The sequence below is a fragment of the Corvus kubaryi genome, unplaced genomic scaffold (genome assembly GCF_017639235.1).
Source record: "Corvus kubaryi isolate FWS band 111438036 unplaced genomic scaffold, C.kubaryi_AGA036_p1.0 37334, whole genome shotgun sequence".
Taxonomy (NCBI): Eukaryota; Metazoa; Chordata; class Aves; order Passeriformes; family Corvidae; genus Corvus; species Corvus kubaryi.
The window spans coordinates 1,217,895-1,241,025 of record NW_024581108.1 but is presented as its reverse complement, the minus strand read 5'-3'; the positions used below and the strand labels follow the sequence as shown (position 1 = coordinate 1,241,025).

At 43.7% G+C, this 23,131-nt stretch overlaps 1 protein-coding gene across 15 annotated transcripts in view; it reads right to left on the bottom strand.

The window, feature by feature from the left end:
- The window catches only part of DNM3 (dynamin 3), a 173,066-nt gene extending 154,881 nt beyond the window's left edge, over positions 1–18,185 (bottom strand). For 11 of the 15 annotated variants that reach the window (XM_042029792.1, XM_042029794.1, XM_042029795.1 and 8 more), the window contains exons 1-2: positions 18,022–18,185; positions 1,550–1,623 (exon numbers count right to left, since the gene is read on the bottom strand). In XM_042029792.1, the coding sequence (XP_041885726.1) occupies positions 1,550–1,623; positions 18,022–18,167 (220 nt within the window). In that variant the 5' untranslated portion in view covers positions 18,168–18,185. The remainder of the gene's footprint in view (positions 1–1,549; positions 1,624–18,021) is intronic. The other 4 variants (XM_042029789.1, XM_042029790.1, XM_042029791.1 and 1 more) reach the window with 1 other exon arrangement.
- Between the last annotated feature and the right edge of the window lie 4,946 nt (positions 18,186–23,131).

The following is a 23,131-nucleotide window of genomic DNA, read 5'->3' as shown; positions in this document are numbered from 1 at the left end:
ACTTCGGGAACATACTAATGAGGAAAATACCAGATAAAGGGAAGCCCTTTCAGTCCCCTTTAACCAAGGGACAATGATGATTTTACAAAAGAGGTCAACACAGACCAGTCAGGGTAAGTTTAGGATGGGTGTCCATGAATAAGTATTTAACCACTTGAGGTCAGAGTGTAAGTGCTCACTTACTACCACATCCTCTCAGTTCAGTCATTTTGTTAGGATTGCCAGCCCAAAGCTCAATGCTATTCTTTCTTCTGCTCTTGCATGGTGCCAGAAAAGTCGGATGAAGACTTTCCACAGCTAAGCCTTATTCATGCATTTCTGCATCATCTGTCAGAGGCCAAAAGCCAGATATGCAGAAATGGCAAGTGTTCATTTCTCCAACTAAAACAAACGTTAGTATTTAATAGATATAAAGCACTGTAAGTGTATTACACACTTATACACTAAAGTTTCTAAGCTGAGCATGCAGAAATACTGAACTCTATTCTCTTCTACAGCACAAACACCATGGAAAATTTCATAGAGGCACTGAAAGTATGACTGTGTTTTAAAAGCAATAATTCAGAAAAAACCCTGAAGCCCAGGCAGACTGCAGTCTACCTTCCTGTTGAACAAAGCAAAGACCTTCAGGAAAAAAATATACACAAAAACTTAATTACACGTCACACACAGGGACAGACTACAGTTTCACAGGCAGCTGTAATTTTGTTTCTTCCCCAGTTTCATCATGGTCCATAATTCAAAGACTACTTTTTGGTTTTCAGTGATGGTTTGGATGTTATTTCATTTCATTTTTACTATTTCAAGCAGAAGTAAACAGCAAACCAGTGATTTTTGTTGCTTACATTGGTTTAGAAGTAGTTTGGAAGTAACAACAATAAAAACTGGAATGATGGTGAACCATAGCTGCTTTTATGTATGCCAGGGAACTGAGCTACACCACAGCAGTTCAAGTGCTTCATGGAAGAGTAGAGAGTGGTGAATTCTGATAAAAGATCTCAATATATCCCACAGCTTAGTGGTACACCCAAAAATATTTATATTTTTGACCAGACAAATACATAGAAACCTTGTTCTCCCCCAATCCACCTTCTGCTCTACTTAGTGCAATGAGCCCAACCAAAAAAGACAAGTTATGAAAACAGGCTGTGTGGAATCAAATCTGTGTGCACTGGAGCAATAGTTAAAGGTGGAAGTGCAGCAATTTTGATGTGTTAACTAATACAACTGCAAAGCTCATTAAGAAATGAATAAATCAAAGCCAATTTCCAAAGCATATTGCATGTAATGATGTTTCTCCACTGCTTCGAGTCTGATCTTGGATTCAATTCACCACGTGCTCCAGGATTTAGATGTTAGCATTTCCCCAGACAGGACAATGAGATGAGTTGGTCCTGAGCATACAGTTTTGAAGCAGCAGGCCTTTGTTGCAGACAGTCTAGTGGCATCTTTCTTCACATTGCTGATGTGTTCTTAGAAAAGTTTTTTCTCCTGCTGAAGTACATCAGCACTTTGTCCAGGCATTGACCCAAAAAGAGGAGGAGATTACCTGTTTTGGCAGTGATGAGTTGCAGGACCAATGGTCGTCTTGTCACAATTCCAGAACCTCGTGGAAGAAAATCCCTGGAAACATTAAAAAAAATAGTTACTAGCCAGAAAGTAATGTGCAGTTACATAAGATATTGGATTAATTTGGAACCTCCTATGCATGAAAATGGAAAGTTGGTGTAGACAGATTTATATCAAATACTCCTATAAAGTAGGGCTGTTAATTTTGGTTCAAGATAGTAGTAGGTCATTACATATTAGACAAATGTGTATTAAAACTAAATTACTGTCTCAGGGCGTTACCAAGCCTCTTCAAGACCATCACATATAACATCTAATTTTGCATAGCAGGAGTACCTGAAGCCATGCCCAAATTTACCCGGCCCTCTAAAATGATTCTGTCATCACTGCACACTTGATTTGAAGAGGATCTGGACATAAGAATATACTACAAACACACCACACCAAAGCTCTGGACAAACTAAACTGTCAGCACACTGTCACACACCTACTCTCTCACACACTTCTGCCAGCTCAAATCCCCAAATAACTTTTCCAGTAACACATCTACCCAGAAGTTTTTGAGTGAAAGCTGAGCACCAGAAGTCCTGTGGGACAGAGGGAGAGAGTATCCTTGGACCAGAAAACAAGCAAGGAAACAAAGACACCAGCTCTATCATATCATTATGCATCCCCATGATCCGTTCCGTGTCTCTAAAAAAAGGGAGACTCCTTATGCAACTGAAAAGAAAGAAATCTAAAAAAAAGTAACAGACATTTTTCTCAGGGTCTTCCCCAGTTGCCATACCCATTAAAAATTTAAAAACTGTGAGATGAGGTTCAGTGAGAGGCTTTGGAGAGTATTTGCTTCAAATAAGCATCTCCAGAGGAATAAAATTCAGGGGTAAACAGAGTTGCACAATCAGTGTAAGCTCATCAAAATCCCCTCATTTTTCCTGCCTTACAAGGGATGTTAAGTTACTCGCTTGCCTGCCTTAGCAGCACTGCTAACTCACCTCTCTGGCTCAGGTGGAAAGCAATGCAGCAAAGGATTAGGGCAGGAGTTTTCAGTCAAATGGCAGAGATGATCTGGGTGACTGTTGTTATTCACCTAAGTGCCTGTACAAACGTGAGGCAGGAATGTGCAGTGTCTTTGAGAGGGATGGGGAGAAGGACAAGAGTCAAAGGAACAAACTATAGTCCTGTCAGCCCTTTAGACAGAACTGCTAAGATAGGTCTGCTCAAGCCACTTAAGAAATCACCTCTTGCCTATAACCACTGAGTATCTTCATACTGACCTTGCACTACTTAATGGAAGCCTGACTTTCGCAGCCCCTTTAAAGGCAGCACACAAACCTGCATAGTTTAAAGCAGGCCTTGAGCGTACATCTATGAAAAATAAACCACACTAATATTCAGGATATTATTTGTGCAAATCAGATAATACTAGGTCTGAGCAGTCCCAGGCCAAGACAGGCTCAGGAACGCTACAGCGAACCTCTTTCCACAAGCACCAACAAGGTAACAAGACTTCGGCAGAAGAGAAACACAGTAACTCCACCTGTGATATAAGCACTGGATGTTTCCTTCCCAACCTAACATTTAGATATTAAAAAAAAAAAAAAAAGCAAGCAGTTCTAAGGCTCTGCGGAACAAGACTAGCTGTCAGTTGTGCCCTGCACCACTTGAGAACTCCCCAGCATTTTGAACAAAACAGTGTTAATTTCTAGCTGAATTGTTTCCCTTTCTCAGTACCTGTTAATGCGTGCTTACAGTGTGATTACTCTGCAAACCAAAGCACACCATGAAAGGGGAGGCTGTTCAAACAAGCTAGCTCATTAACTTCCCTACTCAAACACAGACCTGCAGGCAGAAGTACAATTAATTAGGAATTCAAGTAATCTCTAAAACAAAGGTACTGCAAAAACATCAGGTGTACTGATTTAATCCGCTATGATGCTTTATAACAGTTGAGACAGCAACAGGAAACAGGAATTAGGTTAAAGAGATGCCAAAGGCCCTCAAATAGGTCTATCATAATTTCAGTATCTACTAATGGAGAGAGAGCTGCCCCTCAATGAACATCTACTGATATTTTCTCATGGGGAAACAGAGAAAACAGTAATGGGAACATGGTCATTCTTCTGTATGCACTGAAACAACAGTAGCCCACGACGTAGCAAATGCCTATTAACATTACAGTTTTATACACTGGTTTTCAAGCATTTAATATCTGTTTTTAAAAAAATACTTTTCTTTTTTCATTAAGAAGCTAAAATGACTTGCCACTCAGGACAAAGTGTTCACCCAAACCAGTGTCCTCTACAGCACCACAGGAGACAGGAAAATCCTTCAGGGAGTCAAAGGCTGAAAAGATTTATTGATTTTCTGCTTCAGACTAAGCACATTCAGCAATAAAGAACATTGCATTAATGCAGCTCCCAGTGTATACAACGCTGACCTTTCCTTAACAGCAAAATTACAAAGAAAGGTAAGACAACAATTTTCCTTCAGGACGTCCTCTTAACATGCCCAAAAGCAATGGCATTCTTTAACCCTGTCTAATGAGCTGAACTATTTTCTGTTCAAGCAAACATCAGCAGAGAGAGGTTCCTGCTTGGTGAGAGGGAGAGTTGTGTGGATCACATAACCAACTAAACAGTGCAGCAGCAGGACATAAAACTTCTGCTACAAATGCACAGTTTGAAGAGGGAAACATCGAAAAATGAAGGTAATGGGGTTCACAGCAAGAGTTCAGGAGAAAATTCCCCCCCACCACTTAACCACTGAATGGGTGCTTTACCTCTATGAAAGAGACACTGACGTCAATCCGCCCACAAGGATAGGGGATTTTTTTTTTTAACATTTGAAATTTCAGCTTCAGCCACAAGGCAACGACACCTGTGTGCATTCTCTGTACAGCTCAAATCAGATGTTACACATAAATCCATGAACTCTACTTCCAGATAAAAAAGCAAATTTTTAACCACACACAGAAATGTAAATCAAATCTGAAACATAGCTTGCACTGCTTTAGGAAGCAACATAGTAGCACACTATAATTTGACGGTAACAGACTCTGATATCCACAGGACAGGATGCAGGTCCTCTTCCCCTCCCCTTGGAACAGAAAACATTCTCTAAAGAGTTTGTTAGTGGTGCTGAACAAAACCCCTCTGTATTAGAAATGGCCCCACAGCTTATACAAGTAGCAGCAGCAAGAAATACAACAGGAATGAACAGAGGCAAGTCTCAAAGGTTCCTTCTGACCAAAAGGACAGTGCCCCTCCGTATCCTGATGGCACACCCTAACTTTCTTCTAAGGACAGACTTGAGAGAGCTGCTATCCACACCTTTTGGTTAGCATGTACACATTTGTTTGGTGAGAGTTGGGAGAAAAAATTCACATCAGAGTTGAAACATATGCAAAGAAATCCATCTAGGAAAATTTTCATGCCTGAGAATGTGTGCTCAAAGACACCAACAAGGGGGAGAAAAGGCTGTTTTTGTGGTGAGGGGAGTGAACCTGGGATCACCTGTGTGCACAACTTGCAGGACCACTTAACAATGATGAGGTGCAGGAACGAAGAAACACATTCTGCAAGAATAAAGCTGGGAATGAAAGCCCTGCTCCTTTAAGAGACATTCATCCTGCATTAGGATTCCAACTACTTTTACATCTTTACTCTCAGAGCATTTTCAGCACAAAGCGCTGTGCTGACAGCAGCTGTACCGGCTCAGCAGCAATGCCACAGTGACAGGACAGTCCACCAGCAAGGCCTGGCCAGTGCTGAATATATCAAATGCAAATAAGAGGCAAACAGCCAGGTCTGCCAAGACATCCCTTCAGGAACTCATCAATCTTAGAATGCACTCAGCTGTAAGAATATCATTAAATACTTTCAAGGGCAAAATATTTTCAGGGCCAAAAAATTTTTACCCTATAAAATTACTCATGTCTTACAGCACAACACAAGCTGTGTTGTCTTCACTCTCTAGTACTGCTCATTTCCAGTATCAGAGATCTGGACAAGTGTATCTACGAAGTCTGGTGCCTAGTGCTTGTTTAATGCATAAAGGAACAGACAATAGTTTGAATTTGACTTGCTAAAACCCAGGTCTCAAACTGATGCCATGGGATGGTGAAACAAGTTTTCAAGGGCCATACCAACACTTCAGCAGTTTACAATAATAAGCCAGTTTGGGCTTTAAGGTGAAAAAGTAATTAGACAACTCATTAATTGAAGAGTCTCATGGAAGGGATGGAAGTTTCAGGAAGGGCAGAAACTGTAGTGAAATGCTGAAAAGCAAACTAGGCAGGGGCTCCTGCAGTGAGGTGGTCTCATTATAATGAAGGACTGCAGCTTACAAAGAAAAAAAACACATCAAACAAATAAAACATAAACATAATGTGTTCCAGGGGGATTTCCAGGTAGAGTATAAGAGTTTCCATTTAGGAGATCTCTAGCACACTAACAGCATTTATTACGGGGGAAAAAAAAAAAAAAAAAAGACAAAACAAAAGAATCCCCAGTTTGTGTGAAGTGATGATGCATCACCCCTTAAAACTTATTTGTAGTTTCAAAAGAATAACTTAAATTTGTTTTTCTTTGCCAGTATAGGACTGAGAAACGTTCTGTGCTTTGATCAGTTACATGGTGAGTATCACACAGGATAAATGGCAACTAATTTACATTAATAGCAATATAATTAATTCATACAAAACAGGGGGAATCCAGGAAATCAAATAACCAATGAAAATGCCAATGATTACACAGTAATTGCATTAATTAAAGAGCTATGAACAATTCAAATCGATAGTGATGAATCGTTTAAAAAAAATCAGAATTGCCTCCAAAGAAAAAGCCTCCACATTTTTCAGAAAGGGTAGAAACATGCCAGGCTCAGGGCAAGAGCCAGAGTTCTCTTACAGAAAAACAGAAATTACCCATCTATTTCATTCTGCCAAACAACATTAGCAATGTTACAAAAGTTCTCCCACTAACACAAAGTCCATCCCAAGACCCTAAACTTCCCTCAAATGCAGAAAGGCCATGATCCATCAGCAGCTAATATAAACAACAGCGCATTGGTAGCACTCCCCACAGGCTTTTATTCCCAAGTTTTGCCAAGGAATGCACATAGCTTTAATTGCAATAGAAAGCAATTACGCCCAAAGTCAAAAGTTTTCCCGGGCCTTTTTCCAACAGTGTTTATTGTTTTATACAACTCCAGCCTGGCACACCAGGAGCACTTGTGGCCCATATTAGCAGTTGAATGGCCATATCTGTGCGAAAGACCACACGGTTTCACAGGAACACTGACACATGTCCATACAGTATCTCCAAGTTCTGTGGAAAACACACGCAAGTACTCAACAAGCTTTCATTTTTCTTCCATTTCTCATAATTAGCCTCAAAGCAAAGTGCTAAAAAAACTCAAGAAACAGAAAAAAGCATGGTCCAGTGTAAGCCTAAGGAAGGGAGGCATGAAACATTTCTAACTTCTTTCATCAGGTTTTAAAAACCCATATACCAAACCCAGCTAATTAATAACTGGAGAACTCTTAATGCTAAAAATATACATCTGCAGACCTATTTTGCAGATGTGTTCATTCTATCTCACCTGCTCCTGTGCTCACCAATGCCTCAGAGGACCCAGCAGCAGATTCTTCACTCGCTTTTAATTCATTACAAAGCCAGGTATGTCCAAGAGATAGGAAATGTACTTTGCATTTATGCAGAGGCCTTCTTAGGAATTAAGTCCATGAGATTTGTCATCACTGACACAAGACACCACTGTATTTATTCTTAGTGGCTTTGGAAGCACATATTCTCTACCCTTCAAGTGACAGTACAAAGATAACCCTAGGACATGTTTTCAAGAAGTCTCAAAAGCCTTGAGGCACTTCCTCAGTTGTGCTTTGACGTTCTCAACCATGTGCCTTTTTTTAATTCCATAACACAGTAGTGTTTCTACATGACACTGATATTTGGCCATCTATGTTGCTCCTCATCAGCTCCAAGTACAGAGAGCAGTTCTTATTGTCAGCCACCACTTGATCCCTCACCTCCTTTCATTAGTTACAGAAGAGTAAATGGTTTTTGTTTTGGCACAATGTCTGTCAAATCAAGAGTCTTCCACAGCTTTGTTTAACACCTGTAAAACCTTGGCTTAATATAATGGGCCTTACAGGAAGATATACAAGACAATTAATCTGCTTTATTGAAGACCAATGATACTTATCTTAATAAGGCCTACCAGGCATGCTAAATGCACTTCAGAGGCTGTGGATTTTTAGTGATCTCAGATATATCAGCTCCTAAGGCTCTGTACCAATCTTTCTGGTGTTTTTTTGGAAACCACCCAGCATAGATGGCTGGTGCTTAGTTCATGTTTGGTCTCAGTTTGCAGCAACCGTTCTTTCAAGGTAAATCTTCCTTCAACTGATGAATGATTTTAATTAATTTCCTCAATCAAGCACAGTCTAATACCCAGGAGCAGTAACTACACATTGCAGCCCATGCAATGTGTCCGGGTCTTCAGGGGCAAGAAACAGAGTATCCAGACACCTCAGGGCTGTCAACTCTCTCTTCCTCTCAAGCAGGGTACATAAACGTGGTGGTTTTGAGAAGCTGTTTTCCAACCCATCAATGTCCTTCACCACCACTGCTGAACTACTGGACCTCAACAGCAAAGCAGGGACACCGCAACTATCCTATCCATCACTTTCAAGTAAGAACACAGGCTGAATTAAGAAAAATAAAAATCAAAGTGTTGAAAATCTTACACAGCACTACAGCTAGCAGCCTAAAATGTCTCTTTGGGTCTCTTTTCCCCCACTCCTTTATGGAATGGAGACCAACTATAAAAAAACCCAGAGAGCAATGGTAAAAAAAAAAAGTCTACCCAAAAAGACCCAACTATGTGAATATCTGAGTGTTGATTCTAAATGTGACAAAAAAAGTATTTTTGAAGTCTTTGAAAAACTTCAAATAAGCTGGCAAGGGATTCCGGTCACACTAGCTGGGCACCTCCATAACAAATATAGTCAATGGCAGTGCTTAGGCACCACTAAGGTGAGAAAGGAAAGCTTGAGGTTTCCTCTTCATGCAGAAGATTGGAGAGAGAGCAGGCTTAGGAATCCCTGTCATTATATTTCTCTTGGACTGGAAGAAGATTTCTGTAAGTAACAGCAGCATTTCTGCCCAACAAGCTGCCAGAAGTTATTACACCTCCCCCATTAGGCACTATAGGGTTATGAGAAAATTAGTGTCAGAAATTACTCTGGTCCCAGTGGTAAAGTCTTCCATTAAACATAGTTGGAACCAACAGGTTCTCCAAAGTAGGGACATTTGAACTCAAGTCTAAGAAGGCACAGACCTTCTTAGACCAAGTTTAATGCTGTATTTTAACAACAGTGACAGTACCCCACATCACATTTCCACACAGAAAAAGGCAAGCCTGTTCACTGACTCAAGGAAAGAAAATGCACTTCCTAGTATTCAAAAAAATGTCTTCTACATGATAGAAAGTTTTAGAATCTCAGTAATGCTTACAGGACTGCAAACTTGCCATACACAGGCATGAAAACCTGCCAGGCAAAAGCTCAGGAGTATTAGATGAACAGTGCTCTGTTTGCAGTGACTGTGCTGGGCTGCGGGCTCACTGGATGAACAGAGCAGGGAGCTGCCAATGTGCAGGCTCATGGGCAAGGCACGGTATGCATGATGCATCTGTCCTCCCTGGCAGCCAGCCAACACTTTGCTGCATCATCCTAATTCCATTTGTGAAAATGCCCTTTTTCCTTTTTCCCTTTTAAGATTTTACAAAAGCTTCTGCTATTTCCTGCCCAACGGTGCTCTCCATCAATTCCAAGTGCTGGTGGAAGGGGGAGAAAGGAAGCACAAAATACAAAGAAATCCCAACAATTCTCGTAATTTTAGTGTCAGAAAGAATAAAGGAGACTTTGCAGGACAACTTATTCTCCCTAATCAGATATGTTTGCTTTTACGAAAGGACTCATTTGCATAGGATGCTGGTGCATAAAAGCTCATCCATTCTCGGGACGAATACTAATGCAGCAAGATTCTGTATCTCAACACAAGAAACAAACAACAAAAATTCTTCACTCACTTTAAATTGTTGTCAGTGCTCTAAATAGACCTTGGCTGTTTGGGGCTTTTCCCAATCACTTCCAGCTCCCAAATGCTATTAACAATGTTTCTTTAGAAAGATTTGAGTAGAAAGTTTTCCTCCATAACATAATCGGACACAAACAAAAATCTGACTGCAAGGATCAGAAAGAAAACAACATGTCCCAACAATCCAGGCATATCAGCTACATGACGCTAACTACTACAGAAATACTTGCATTTAGCAAATAATTCACCTCTTGATACTCTGTCAGGACAAATCTTTTAGATATTGTGAATTCCAGTGTTGTTACCAAAAACCCAGAAAAAATAAGCTGCTCCTCTTCCTCCCAAATCCCACCATCCTGAACTGGGATCCATCAGTACAGACTTTTTAAACAGTAGCACAGTATGCAATCAGCTGTGACACATCCTAGTAAAATCCAAAAAATTTTGCCTCTTCAGAAGCATTGTGAAAATACATTTTTCTTTTGTGGTAGACAAGGTGTCAAACTGTACAATTACCTTTTTTGGTACAATACAAGCCATTTCAGATCATTTTGCAGTGCTGGAATGTAACTGGATTCAATTCTTGTACTCCCTCTGGAATGTATACACAGTGGGAACTGCAGTATAAAGAGCATGAATTTATCAACAGGAAGACAACTACAGAAGGAAGGGGGAAAAGAGATTGTTTCCAGAGCAAGTGATCCAAGTTTCTCAAACACCTCTCTTCTCTAGTTATTTTATCCTTTTATACCTGCCCATTTATCCTTCTTTGAGCCTGTGGTATGTGCAAAGTAATATATTGTCCAGGACAATGTAAAGTCTGCTTAGCTCGACAGTGAAATTTAATATCAGCCATGATCTCCCATCTCTCTGCTCACCAGAAACTGAATTATTACTACAAGAAAAATTCATCTTAATAGTCTGACCAAAAGAGTATTTTGTGCTGCTACTTCCCAGAACAATAACAAAGCCATTAGGCTGTAGGTCTCAGTCCAGACTCCTTCCCAGATGTGACAGACACTGAGGATCTTCTGTCAACATTTGTTTAGCACCTGAGCAAACGAACAGGTGAGCACACAAGGGCACAACACTGCCTCTGATGAATTATGCCAAAATTTCTTCATCAGCTTCCAGCTCAGCTGATGAGCAGACCTGGAAGAGAGCCCATCTCCCCACTGTCACACAGCAGAGTGCAGAGATGTCTCTCAGTGGTTCTCATCCTTGCCATTCAGAGCCCTGTCTGTTCTCTGCAGGTGAGTTACACACAGGCAGCTTCAGAGCATCCTCTAGAGCTGAGCACCACTGAATGTGCACAGCTTTAGGCATCTGCAGTGTACAGAGTAAACAACAGACCAAGTGCCTAAGGTTACTCTGGCTTTGATGATCTCATCTATGAGGGCTGAAATCTATCTGTATTACAGCAAAGAGTAAATCTCCTGCACATCTGAACAACAAAATCTTGGTGATTTTGCACAGGAGCTAGGATGCAGAAATACCATGCTAGGTACTGAATTAAAGGCATAACTTCCACATGCAAATTATAAAACCTGACATTATCAGTAGACACTTGGTTTGAAAAACTCTCTTATCTCCAGCTACCGTCTCCTTTACATCCCAGAGGCTATCACAGACAACAGTGCTTGGCAGTACATCAAAGTCCAGCACACAGTTAAATGGGATTTTGCTCCTCTCCAGTTCAATAATGCTGCCTTGTTCATCTTGATGCAACTTGATGAAGAAAAAGATGCAAGGTCACAGTTAAATAATGCTCATTTCCTCAGCATATTTATACTGCAGACGTACAGCATTAAAGGGATTCCTCCCAGTAGCCCGTTACACATGAGCACAGCAAACACGGGGAATTCACAGACTTCTATTTACTGGGAGGCCTTATGTTTAAAATCCCCCAAAAACAATAAGAAAACCAAACCAGAAAAAGCAAAAAAGTCTCTGCTGCTCATGCTTGCAATCTAGGCACTGTTTGAGAAATTCATATATACTTAGAGGAGCATCATCAATTTGCTCAGCGATCAACTGAGGGAAGGCAAACCACAAACATGATCTCTCTCAATGACTAAGCTGTTAGAAGCAGAAACTAAACACCAGCAAGGGTCCCTTTTCGGGATGAGGAAACACAGCTACATCTCAGCTGTTTAAAGCAGAATCCAAGACTCAGTTTTGGTTCCACACAGAAATCTAAATCGGCCACAACTCAAACAAGAGAAATGCATAACAGCAAGTTTTTGACAACAATCACAGTTATCCCACACTGATTTTAAGATTATACGCCACCAGATAGAAGCAGATAGAAGCAAGTTAAAAATAAAGGAATAAAAAAATCTATATTCTACATACAGTTAAGGCATGTGTGGATGCAGCTGCGGGTAATGTTTAAAAAGCAGTCTGAGGTCATACAGTAAAGAGTGGCAGAGAGCAGTGTCCATACTTCCATGTCTTTGCTGCAATCCGTGGCAGCATCACTCCCAATGTTTACTGGTGAATGTCCAAACAATCATATTGCTAACATCTATTTATCTAAGCTGGAAATCCTTGTTTGCTATTTCACCTACACAGGAAAGTGACATAAGCTTGAAACATCAGCAGCAGTGCCCATCAAGAAACAGCAAGACAAAAAAGGTGCTGGTTATTTGTTGATTTCAACACTACGAAATCCCAAGTGTGGGCTCCTTCCTGAAGGCAGTGAATAACAGGATTTATAGTATTATACAAGAATCTAGAAAGTCACAATCTGCCGAACTTTCAGAAGCGCCTGTGTATTAAGAACCAGGAAAGTTTGGATGAAATTAAGTAGATACCTATGGTCTGCAAAAAAAAAAAAACAAAACACAAACCCAACCCACAAACCTCTCCTGAGATGATTGTTCTGCTTTGAAAATTTTCAGAGTGCAGCCACCTGAAGTACCTTGATGGATTGAACTCCCAGTAACAACTGTCACTGAATCTGTAGCACTGATTTCTCACAAGGCACTCAAGACCAGACTGGGGTTTTTTTGAACATTGCTTTTTGCAGGGTTTTGAAGTTTTTCTGAAGTCTAGAGCTCAGACTTCAAATACTACACTTGCGTTCACTAAATGCCACAATATCCTAATAGTACATAGCATGCTGAATTTATAGTAAGACTATGTACTCCCACAGGTACATTTTACAAAAGTGTGAAGTGTTACTTATTGATTTAGCATCTCTAAACTGCTTGATACACTGAACTTAAATGCCAGAATATAGGTCAGATCTCCCTACGCTATGCCTGCCTCATGACAGAGTACAGCTTTTCTTAATCGGCAAAATTTAAATGCCAAAAATAAGAGAGACAAATCCTCAAAGTAGTTTTAGAGGAAAAAAATTACTTTACATGTAAAGTGGTGGTAAAAAATCAGCATATTTGTTTGCATGTCTGTTTTTTAACACACATTTCCTTTACTTTGTATATATCAATGCTCAAGACATGAAAAAAAAAAAAAAAAGAAATTTAAGTCCACAATGGAGTTACATTTAAGGACAAAACTAGGCCATCTGTATCCCATCTAAATGGCCAGTTTGTTCTTCAGTGTGTAAATGCGAAAACTTATTCAGGGAAGAAACCCAAATGAGCCACTGTCTCATTTGCTGCCGTTTCTAATTAATGAAATACCCTGAAAATTCTTGCTTTAGTTGCACCAGAGTATTTTGATAACTAGGCTAATATACTCAATACTGTACTCAAAGCTGTACAATGGCTTAATTAGTCAGGAAAAGGAGTGGCTGACTCTCATTTCCAGAAGATTCTTAAGATTAAAAAAAAATACACAGCACCACATTTCAGTTTGTATCTCAGTTTGTATTCAGTTTGACTGCTTAGCTTTTTCATCCCTGTTTCACAAAAGAGGAGATTTTCTGTAAAAAAGTTTTTCTGTCAATGCCTAGTAACTAAAAGAATAAAATACCTGCACCAATCTTAATACATCTCCCCCAGGAAGCATCAATCTAAATATGTGTCTACATTCTTCAGAGAAATTTTCTGCTCTGGCAGCCAGAGTTAAAGTCCCTTCTCTTCTCCTAATGATTCAACGCAGTCTTTTCACAACCGCCATCTCAAGCAGAAAAGAATGAGCTGAGCACACAAGGAGTAGTAATTTCAAAAAGAAACAATCAGTACATATGTCATAATAAATAGCTCTACTACATGCAGTGGTCCTAAGATTATCAAAAGCATGTCAGATCAAAAAGCTGTAAAGCTGAATTATGCAATCAGATCTTAGGCTCCTAAAATGAAAGTACCTGTTTGATTATGACTGACAGGCTTACAATCAAGAGTTCACATCTCTTATAAAACAATTATTTGGCCACATGCAGTTTATATTACATCAAGCAGGAAGGGAAGTGAAGAGCTTTCAAGTTGGAAACCTAATTACTAACTTCTTGCTATTTTTAAGAGTAAATCAAGGTTCCGATTTCTGAAGAAGGGGGCCCTGACAAGCTAGCTTGCTATCTGTGCCTTCAGTTAGCTGAAAAACCCATTTGGATATATATGAAATAATAGAAAGTGCTTTCTCTCCAAATATGGTTTACAGGGATTCTTCCTACCATTAATTTTTCTTTTCAGTAACCCTATTATTATCAAAAGCAAGTTTGAAAAGCACAAACAATGTATGAGCTCATGGCCCTGTACTGCTCTGGTGCACAGGAGTGAGAGAGGCCAAGTGCTCTCTCCCACTGGCAATCTGCTGGTATTTGTTGTTTGACTCCCCTTTGTGTTTTTGAACCGCTCTCCAACCAACCTCTATTGGAAGATTGCATTAGATCCTTTGCTTCAAACACTGGCACTACATTTTATGGGCACATTTACTCCCGTTACAAAGAGAAGCAGAAGGAGGTAGGAAGAACATTTGCTCTTCAGACAATTTCATTTCCTCAAACACACACCATGAGCTCCCATTATGAACACATGAAGGTCTAACCCATAAATGGAAATGACTGCTGTCCTCAGGTGCTCTCCAGAATCTCTGTTTCCATCTAAATATAACCAGAATCCTGAGAGGAAAACCTTCACACACAGTCCTTGACTCCCAAAAGAAACTGTTTCTTTACTGATAGAGAAGCAGTATGCAAAGAGGAAACTCTCCAAATTCCTCAGGAGATGCTAATCCAAATAGCAACAATAATGGACACATTGGGAGATTTAACACTGCCTCATTCCAGCTCAGTTCAAAGCCAGCCTACAACGAGACAAGCAGTTTTGGGTGTCACACCATTCCTGCAGCAGGCAAACATGCAGAATCCATCCTCAACCAACACCACCATCAATGCAAAACACATGTGAACTAATCCCAACATATTCCCTGCCTGCTGGTAGTCATTAAGGATCCCGTGTGCACCTAAACAAGCCTTGGTGCTACCCTGGAGAGAGCGATGGATATGTATCATTGAGCAGCTTCAGAAAGAAGAGGCTACTTCCAGGCCATCTGCCAGCCCATAGAACTGTTGCCAGCACCAGTCGCTCACAACCCTCCAGAAAAATTACGGCAGTGCATAAACTATATGGTGGATAATGCTGCATAGCCCAACATGATTCCTAGGACCCATAAAGAAGCTCCAACTCTTGATACCACCTGCAAGTCAGAAAATAGTTTCTACTGTTCAAGTGCAAAAAAAAGTAATCTTTGCACAACCAAAGACCCTGTGGAAGACTGAAACAGGCACAGTGCTATAGTGGCTACAGACAGCAGGGAATAACAACCTGATCCTAGAGTTAAGAATCACCTTACCAACCTCACCACAGCTCCACTCACAAATACTGAAGTTAACAACCAGCAGGATGTTTGTAGCAAGACCCTGCCTTTCACATGGAGGATATCATGCCTTCCTCATACCAATTACGGCTATTCCTGAAGAGAAGAGAATGTTTCTAAGGCTAAGAGTTCAAAATCTACTAATGATAATGATTCATGTGGTCAAAAAAACCCAAAACCAACACAACAAAAAAACCCCACAACCACAAAAAAACCCAAACCAAAAAAACTAAACAAAAGCCATGAGAATTAATGCTCAAACTTCAGAGCAATGCAAGGACTATTTTATTTTGATGTTAATTTCCAAGCTGTGTTACCATTAGTTAAAGTTGGCCCTATGGTTGTCAGAGGTCATGTAATGTACTAGTAACAAAGAGAAATGAGCGCAGCATGGCTCTACAGGGAGACTTACTACCTCTGCAAGCCATATTAAGACAGATGTGGATGAAACAAACTTGTTTGCAGAGAGCAGCTGCATTATCCCATAAAAACAGGAATATCCTATGGCTTACTAAAAGAGACATGGGCCATTTGTCTGCTGATCTAACAAGCAAAATCCTCTTCTGATCTCGTGGATATTTATTAATCTCATTCTGAGGCCTCACAAACAAGTTCTCACAGCTTAGCAAGGGCACATCTGCTAACCACACGTACTCAGTCTGGAGGAAAGGCACAAGCAAAACATTGTTGCTCAAGTCTCATGGAATAGGTTTGATGCAATACATATTAATGTCATTTTGCAACAGGCTCTAAGGTTGCAAGTAGGGAGGTCCTACAGGTGAGTTCATGCTGAATCTCAAGAAGTTACTGCATAAAACAACGATGTGGAACTCTGAAACCAGGTTGAAAGAATCCAAATTCCAAATCCCATGTGACAGAGACATTCCGGTGTTCCACAGTAGTCTGTAATGTCTTCTCCGAAGAGATTCTCTTGCAGTGTCTGCAGGCTGCACAGTGAATAACTACACGAGTGAAAAAAGTTATTGCCCTTAGCTCTCCTTCACAATTCTTCCTAGAAGTGCCCACGTCTCACTCCTGCAGCCGGTTCCAGCCTCTTGTCCAAACAGGCCAGATCAGCACAAACTGCCCATCTGCACCTTTTGCTCCAGCCAGGCACATCCAGGCAGCTCAAAAGAACAGCTCCACCTGCGGATCAGACGGAGCAGATCCCTCTGGCAGCCGAGCAGTAACAAGCATCTGGGAGCAGTATGATCTTCCATCAGCACAGCTGCATCCAGAGACCGACATCAGCCCACAGTCCACCTCATTCAGCCCCGACCCCAGAGACCAAAATATCCTCATTGACAAGAAAAATGAAGATGCTTTTTTCCCCTCAGCACACGTGCTTTGTGCAGCTTTGCGGACACATAGCTCAAAAAGTCAAAAGGTTACCAAAATACTTTTTAAGGACTTGTTTAAAGAAAACAGTAATAATTTGATGGCAAATCCTGCTTTCTGAGGATCTCATTTATGTTTTCCGAACTCGAGAGACCAGGCAGTACTGTCAACATCTGTAGTTAGCTGCAGTCTTCAAGGAGAAAGAGGAGGCAGAACTGACATTTAACGCAGTTCTGAAGAACAGATGAAGAACCACTAATACAGTATTTTTATATTGTATATCGAGAGCTATTACAGTCTGGCACATGGCCAGGTTATGGAATGCCACAGCATTTAATATTACCTTCGGTGAACATCTCCGCACATGAAAGTCCCCTAATCACCGACACATAACAGTATTTCGACCCTATAATCCGGACTAGGATCGCAGCTCCGATGCGGGAGCAACCCCTCCCTCGGGGAGCCCGCAGCTATTTGCGGCAAACGCAGCAGGAATTTCATCAAACAGTCCGTGAAGCTCATGTTTACCTCGGGACGTCCCCAGAGGCACTGCCTGGCCGTCAAAAAGCACCACCTGAATCGTCAGGCTTCCCCTTTTCCTGTCAGTAATTTGTTAGAAATGATGCGCACGTTGGACTTGACGATCTTTTCCAACCTTGAGGTCTTTTCCAACCTTAATGACGCCGTGATGCGAATACCCACAGGCGCGTTGGGACGGTGCGAATTTATATGCGTTGGGATGGGAGAAATGAGCCCAGAGCCAGCACCTCACCGAAACTAGGGTTTGGGGCTTTAAATACCTTGTTCCCCTCAGGCAGCGGTCACCCACACGCACACGCAGACACGAACCGGGTACACGAACGCGCTCGCACCGGAGCCGCGGCGGCTTCCCCGCAGCGCGCACATCACACCACGGGCGCTGCCGGGCCAGGGCCCGCCTCGCCACCCCCAAGGCACCGCGGGGGGAGGGACGCCGAGCATCCTCGGTGGGGACCGAGCACCCACGGTGGGCTCGGAGCCGCGAGCTGTTCCCCCCGGGCTCCCCCAAAAAACCCTCCTCGTCCATCCCCACCCGCCACCGCCCCCCCCTCCACCCGCCGCTATGAAGGGGGGCGCGCGCCGCGACCGTTGCGAACAGCGCGCGCCCCGGGCTGTGTGGGGGGAGCGGGGGGTGCGCGGGGGTGCCGTGCCCGCCGCCCCTCACCTGGAGACGCAGTTCTCCAGCACGGAGCTCTTGCCGGCGCTCTGCCCGCCCACCACCGCGATCTGCGGCAGGTCGAGCAGGCAGTTCTGGCCCAGCGCCGCGAAGGCATCCTGCAGCCGGTTAACGAGCGGAATAAGCCCCTCCATCCCGCCACCGCCTCCTCCTCCTCCGCCCGCCGCCGCTGACAGGTAACGGCCGGCGCACTGCGCATGCGCCCCTCCCTCCCCGGGCCTGGGGGCGGGGCCTCCGCGGGAGGCCACGCCCCCTCCCGTGCGGATCCCGGTGCGGTCCCGGTGTGGATCCCACGGTTGTCCGAAAATCCGTTCTTCCCCCCGGGGTGCCAGAGGCCAGCCCACACACTGAGTCGAGGGGTTTGATGTTTTTATAGTTCTGTGCAGAAAGGGGGCTGGGTGGCAAATCCACAAAGCCAGCACGACGACTATCAAAAGTTTTCACTTTTTGTGGATTTTAACAAGCCAAGGCATTAATGTTTATTGGCTACAAGTTATCTAGTTTGCTTATTAATTAGTATTCTATCTTCTGTTGGCTAATGATCCTCTTGCTTCCAATGCTAATTAGTCAGCATGCTCAGTCTTTCTCTTTAGTCAGTGGGTTTTTTGGGTCGGTGATCTGTGAGTCAGTGATCACAATTTGCCCCTGCCAGAATTACCTCTTACCCAGTCAGAGCTGATTTCAGCACAGTTACTCAGTTGTTTTTTATTAGTTTCTTCCTTATCTTAGGGGTTCTGCCAAATGTCCGTGTGGCCCCTAAATTCTGCATTCTTTGTGTCCACTATCAGTGGTACACCCTTCTTCCCAAGCTTTGGTAACCTCCCCCTAGGTCAGAGATAACTGAAACATGCCAAGCCCTAAACCTTAACAAGGCAATCCTGCCGACAAGTAATCTGTCTTTCTGATTACTGGACAGCCCTCAGAGCTTGCTTGTTAGGGACTGTTTTTTCACAGATTGCCCAGAGAGAGTGTGGAGTCTCCCTCACCGGAGATATCCCAGAACCGGCTGGATACAGTCCTATGCCTGTGCTCCGGGATGACCCTGCTTGAACTGGGAGGTGGAACCAGATGACCCACTGTGCTCCCTTACAACCTGACCCATTCTGTGATTCTGTTCCTGCCCAAGGACAAGGCGACCTCGGTGCTGGGACACTTGGACATGGGAGCACGGTTCACCCAGCTCCATGTACCAACCATGAGACCACCATGCTGCCCCTCTCCACTGAGAGCCCCAATCCCAACTGGCCACCCATCCTGCTGGTGAAAAGGGCTGTGGTAATGCTCAGCCACAGGCAGGAGTGCTGCCAGGGTCAGACACATTCACTGGAGCTGTGTCAGGGCAGGCTGGAGAAGCCGGGTCCGGCAGGGCTGGCAGCAGGTGGATGGCTCAGGAGCAGACTGGGAAGCAACATCAAGGTCCAAGCCACATCACTGCAGTGTGTTCCATTAAAAATGCACACTGAGGCTGAGCTAAAAGCTCAGGCACACAACAGAGATGAGATTTATCTGTGATTACTGGCAGCAGTCACATCATGCAAATATCCAAAACACAGGCTTTGGAGTCCTGCAGTGATAAAAGTTATCCTCTCTATTAAACCAGACACTGGCCTCACTCAGCGTGAAAAGCAAAACAAAAGGGAACTGTGAACATCCCGCAGGCTGACGGAGACTAACGATCTGGAGGATTATCAAAACTTCTTGGCCAGAGCTCTCCATAAGTGTAAAAAATTACTCTCTACAACAGGCCGACTTATAACTCTGGAAACAAATAACAGTTTTTAATCAGCATAACGCAGAGACGGCTTCTCCTCGCCACCGCAGTTAGATCACAGCCTCTGGGAAAAGCCTTGCCATCATTTCTGTCTAGTTGGGGGCCTGGGAGTTATTGACATAATCATGCCAATTAGCAGCATGATTATTTCTTTCCCCGCTCCTGGATGAGCAGGCTATGCCAGGAGGCACTAGAGTAGCTGCCTGGCCTTCCTCCAGTTCACAGGTTTCTATGGAGGCTGGAAGTTGGGAAGAACAGTATCGCATCGTCTGAGTGTCAGAGCACTTTGTGCTGCCCCCATGAAATAATTAAGATCCGTAGAAGAGCAGCCTGGCCATAGGATTGCACAGGAGACAAATGAAGATTGAGAAAGGTGCGACGCCTGGGGAGCAGCACTATGCATACCTTCAAATTGATAACCCAGGGAAATGTCCTTTCTGCGAGGTCTTTAAATTACAGCTTTGTCTGCTTCCATGATTAAAATAAAATAAATTAGGGAAACAACTAAGATTAGGAAAAATTTGAATTATTCCCCCAAGTCTGGGAAGTTTCCAAACCAAACTTTTTTGCCTGGTGAAGCAGAGTTAGAGCCATTAAGTGCCTACATTCACCCTACAACTCTATCACTTACAAAAATCCACTCTCCCCCCTCCCAAAAAAAAAAGCCACAAGCAGCCAAGTATAGATTTCCCACCTTCTGGGAAAAGCACAAACAATTTCATTATGGGTGCTTGTGTTATCATGAGAGATTTTTCTTGTTTTTCCAACAACTCCTAGAGAGCAGGGAAGGAGAGAGGAGAGGCACCTGAACATATCTTCAGGTCTCTGCTTTTCCTGACTGACTTCTCTGGGCAGCTTGTTCCAAACCCCCATGCAGAGCCCAGCCTGGCTTTCTGAATTTGCCAAGCTTCAGAGTGGCTAAATTAAAGGAAACAGGGGTACTACTAGCAAAGACCATTGCAAAGCTTCTTGTAACAAATAACCCTGAAATACAAGACCCAAACCAAGTCAGGGGGCCATGCAAGAAATTGATTTTTGGGGGGAGCAGTAGGTGCAATCCCTAGGAGCACAGAGTTGCACTGCTCACTGGTTAACCAGCTAAATACAATCTGGTTTTACCCTGTGCCACAATATTTATAATTTCCTTTTGCCATGTGCCAGGCTCAGCAAGGAAAAAAAACCTCTGCCAAGCACCTTTCCAGGCATGGCAGCAAGGGTGCCCTGCTCCCCAAGGTGACATGCCGACTACTCCAGCAGTGTGGTCTGATGTCACATGTCAGCAGCTCCAGCACAGCCTGCCTAGGGCCTCCAGTTGAAGCCTCCAGTGCATTTCAGATCAAGGCTACAGACAGCAAGTTTGTCCTGCCGTGACTTTCAGAAAAATATATGGCAAAAATAGCCTGGCTTCAGGGTGCAGCTCTGGCATATGAACCCACAAACTCATGCACAGACACTTCTCCCTAACCAGGCAGTGTGACGTTAAAACTGAGACCATTTGGATCAGGTCCCCAGGCTGCTTCATAAATACAGACCAGTGCAACTCCCTTCATGAGGAATGAGGTATGAAGCACCCGAGTGGAGACTTGCAGATGCCTGCAGTGAAGAGCCAGTCATGCTCCCCTGCCAGGAGAGCAGTGAGCAGGAGCCCGGGGCGAGCAGAGAACAGGCGAGGCTGCATCCTCTCCCCTAAGAAGAGGCAGGGTCCTTCACACTTGCTCTTCTCTCCAGGGACCTTCCTCACCTCCTTCTTGCTTCAGACACAAACCCAGAGTTTTTGCACAGCTTTTCAGGCAGTGATGAGCACAGAGCAGGAGGAGGTGTGGGCAAGGAGCCCGTGCAAGGGGGAGCTCCCAGGTTCTCGGCAGCACTTGGATGTGCGGTGGAGCTGCACGAAGGTGCCAGTCAGCATTATGCCTGCGTATCTGCCAGGAGGAGAGCTCAGACCTTGAAGCTGCAAAGGATGGAATTTAAGCCCGTGAAAAGAAAGCCAGAGTGGCTCCAGAGCTGTGATTAGAGTACTGGCTGCAGCATTTCTCTCTCTAAAGAGGAAGTGCTTTCTGCCTTCCCCCCACTGCCTGGGGCACTGCTGACTCACTCATCGCAGGACAGTGACAACCCAATCCCTGTCCTATCTCTCCTCTCCTGCCCTGTGACCTCCAGCTGCATTCTTTAGTCGGGTGCATCCAGTTGCAGGGTAGAAAAAGGGCACCATGCTGCATTGCAGCCTACGGAGATGTTTCCCTGCAGCCCTGAGCACCCCAGGAAAGAGCTGTACTCCCTCACTGCAGCCTGGCAGCATGCCTGCTTCCTTGGTCGCAAAGCCAGACAAGCCAAGCGCTTCCCCAAGGGAAAATTTCATGGACAAAACACTTCCCATGTGCTTCTAACCTCTGGGAGGTGGCTGTTGCAGCCGTTGTGCTGGACCATGCCATGCCTGGACTGCAGCAGCATCCCCAGGCAGTGAGGCCAAGGCTCTTCCCAGCTGAAGGGAATCAGCCTCAGTTCCCAGTCCCTGCAGCTTTTATTACCACAAAATCTCTCCCAGCTGCTTGATGTACTTTCAGCTGGTGACAGTACATCCCTTATCCACCTCCACCCTCTTCCTGAGAGGGAACTGAAGTGTCATTCTCTTCTCTTCTGCAGAGCAGGGACCTGGGCTGTGACACCATATGGGGTGTATGTATCGCACCCCATCAGTGCCTTATAGTGTCACCATCCTGCCAGCTGCCTGCCCACAGCCACCCTGGCCCAAGGAACCTCTCTGCATCCTTCCACCCAAGATCAGGAAACCCAGGGCTGACCCACCAACTCCCAGTGTCTCATTCACTGGAGCGGCAGCAGGACATGGATGTGATGCTCTGAGAAGGACTGGGACTGGACCAGACCAAAGCATCTGCAGCTGGCTACAGCCTCACACCTGAGCCGTGTGATGAGTTACACACGCACCTCTTTTTGTGATGGGAAATCCAGAAAGGAAAAAGTCAACATCTCTGTGCCAGTGGAGGTTGCTAAGCGACGGCAGAGTTTGTTTCTATCCCGCCACTGACAGCGTGCCTACGCTGCAAAGGAAGGAAGTGAGGAGTAAGGGGTATAAACATGAGTATATTGCCAAAACACTCAACAGAATCACAGTTGCTAAACATATACATTAGCTGCATGTTTTGGCTGCCAGCAGAGAAATATTTACTACATTGTCAATTACTCCAGCCTTGGAGTGTTTTACCTGCAGAGGAGGATTTTGAGTTTTTGCAGCACTCATGAATTTCCCAGTTTTCCAGCTGAAATTCAGTTCCAGACCAAAGTTGTCGGGCTATCAGTAGCTGCAAG